General features: G+C 32.8%; 1 protein-coding gene across 1 annotated transcript; it reads left to right on the top strand.

Moving 5' to 3' along the window:
- Positions 1-1,606: 1,606 nt before the first annotated feature.
- LOC137712283 (transcription factor MYB1-like) lies at positions 1,607-2,059 on the top strand. The gene is made up of 2 exons (XM_068451386.1): positions 1,607-1,736; positions 1,866-2,059. The coding sequence occupies exons 1-2, from the start codon at positions 1,607-1,609 to the stop codon at positions 2,057-2,059; spliced, it is 324 nt and encodes a 107-aa protein (XP_068307487.1).
- Positions 2,060-2,363: the final 304 nt, after the last annotated feature.

Raw genomic sequence — 2,363 nt, 5'->3', positions numbered from 1 at the left:
AAAGATTTTTAGAGGCTCTCCATTTGCAATTCGAATAGGGTCACTTAGTCATGAACAAACAGCTGATAACAATGTTCTTGTAAACACTTTAACAGTACCATGACAATAATAAAGTCATCATGCACACGTGCATAGTAAAAAATTTGAGAAAAAAGGAGTAAATTTCTAAATAAATAATTTTTTAATATAACGATATATTTACATTAAAATCCAAAAAAATAAATTGATATCAAACTCGTAATTTACAAATGAAGTATAACAATGCTCTAACATAGAAGGCTAGCTTATTCTTATTCTGACTTAGCTTGGAATTGGACGAGCCAAATCTTAGCTCTTCACTCACCACATGCATAACTAATAACTTCGTTTCAGAGTTTTTTTAACATTTTCCGCTTCTCAAGACTTCCTTTACACGCCAAACATGTCATAATCTTTAAATCATGACAAGATTTTGAGTTGTTACGACCAAGCAATATTAGTAGATCTTAGATAGATTTTTATGAGACGCATGCATAAGTTCGTAACACATTACACACCTACGATTTATTGAAAAAAAGCGCATGAGACATAAAATTTTTGGAAAAAAAAGAACTTAATTAAAAAAAAAAAAAGAACCTTTTAGTTTAAATACCAATTCTAAGAATTTTTTTTTATTTTTTATTTGTTAAACTACCATGTTTTTAGTTTATTTGAAAAATCAACCAAAATAATTCTATATATACAGTACTATAAATCAAAATAATTACATAATTGTTACTTAGCTTTACCACATTTTTTGACCACTTAACTTTTTCATGCAATTGGTTGATCAAATTTTATGGCGACCAGCCGATCAAATTTTTACGTCTCAATGTCGTTGTCCAACAGTGACTTTAAAAAAAAAAACATGTTAAGTAATGAATTTTTTCATAAGCTCTCCAATTTATTGTGTATGCATGTAAACTAACACAACAAAACATAATTGAAGATGAAAAAGTTGCATATATTATTTTTTAATCATTGTTGAATAATGACTTGAAATTATTTGGCGGTCAGAAAAAATTTCGGCCGCAACAACAGTGGCCGGCGACAATTTTTGGTACTGACGCCGCGGGCCATGTGTAATATTGCCACAAGTTGTGGCTTAATCCAAATAAATTGGGAAGAAATTGGTAGTTTTTCTTAAAATTGATATTTTTCTTTAATACTTTTTATCAAAATTGATATTTAATCTGAAATTCCCTCAAAAAGATACCCCAAATAAAAATTAAACCCCCAAAATAAATTAAAAAAAATGTTCACAGTGCTCACATGGCAAATAAAAAAAAGGAAGTTTTAATGAAACACTTCCAGTATTATTTAGTTTTAACCAAAAACTACATTTTTACCTTTCCTAGCACTATTCACTTACACCTTTATTTATCTTTTTTCATTAAAACTAAAATTTTTAAGGATTGTTTTCTTAGTTTTCGCATAAAAAAATTGTTCGCAATAGTGCTCAAGTTATAAAATCCAATATATTATCCAAGGAAGGTAGGGTAGCTAGTGTGGCCTGTGGTGCGTCTTTGAGAGTGTTCGGCTAGACTGAAGCAGTAGTACGCGTCTCTGTGCAGACACTATGCTTAACATGGGGAGAGCACCATGTTCAAGGGTAGGACTGCATCGAGGTTCATGGACTGCCAGAGAAGACAACTTGCTTATTCAGTATATCAACTCCCATGGTGAAGGCCGTTGGAGTTCTTTACCTAAAAATGCTGGTACAATACTTTAATCTTTTTTTCTGTCAAGTACTCATAACTCATAACATTTTAGTGAAGTGTCTTCTGTTTAATTTGGTCTTATAAATTGCATGTGATATTAATGAGTTGTTTTTGTTGAAATTGAAGGTCTTCTTCGATGTGGGAAGAGCTGCAAGCTGAGATGGATGAACTATCTCCGACCTGATATAAAGCGAGGCAACATAACACCTGTCAAGGAGCTTATTCTCGGGCTTCATGCCCTTCTCGGCAATCGTTGGTCTCTCATCACCGGAAGACCTCCCGGTCGAATAGACAATGAGATCAAGAACTACTGGAATTAATACTCATCTCAGCAGGAGATTCAAAAACCCTACCACTGGTAAAGGAACCAAGAAACAAAGTAGCACCCGAAAACGAGCATCAAAACCACAGAAGAGAATGCTTTGAATGATAATTTTATTCTTCTCAATGAGAAGTATTTATACAAGATGTACAACCCTAATGTAATAGGAAGAAAACTACTTACACGAGATTACAGGAGATTACACGGAATTGATATCAATTAGGAATCCTACCTAAAATGCAAAGTTAACACTCCCCCTCAAGTTGGTACATATATGTTACTCATGCCCAACTTGTGTAAGA

This window comes from Pyrus communis, chromosome 13 (genome assembly GCF_963583255.1).
Source record: "Pyrus communis chromosome 13, drPyrComm1.1, whole genome shotgun sequence".
Taxonomy (NCBI): Eukaryota; Viridiplantae; Streptophyta; class Magnoliopsida; order Rosales; family Rosaceae; genus Pyrus; species Pyrus communis.
The sequence above is the reverse complement of the archived record's forward strand: the minus strand, read 5'-3'. Positions and strand labels throughout refer to the sequence as shown.

What these genes read in the sequence shown, in the direction of transcription:
- LOC137712283 (XM_068451386.1), top strand. Translation starts at nt 1,607, where the DNA reads ATGGGGAGAGCACCATGTTCAAGGGTAGGACTGCATCGAGGTTCATGG. An exon ending in TTCTTTACCTAAAAATGCTG is followed by an intron (nt 1,737 to 1,865) that starts GTACAATACTTT and finishes TTGAAATTGAAG; the next exon opens with GTCTTCTTCGATGTGGGAAG.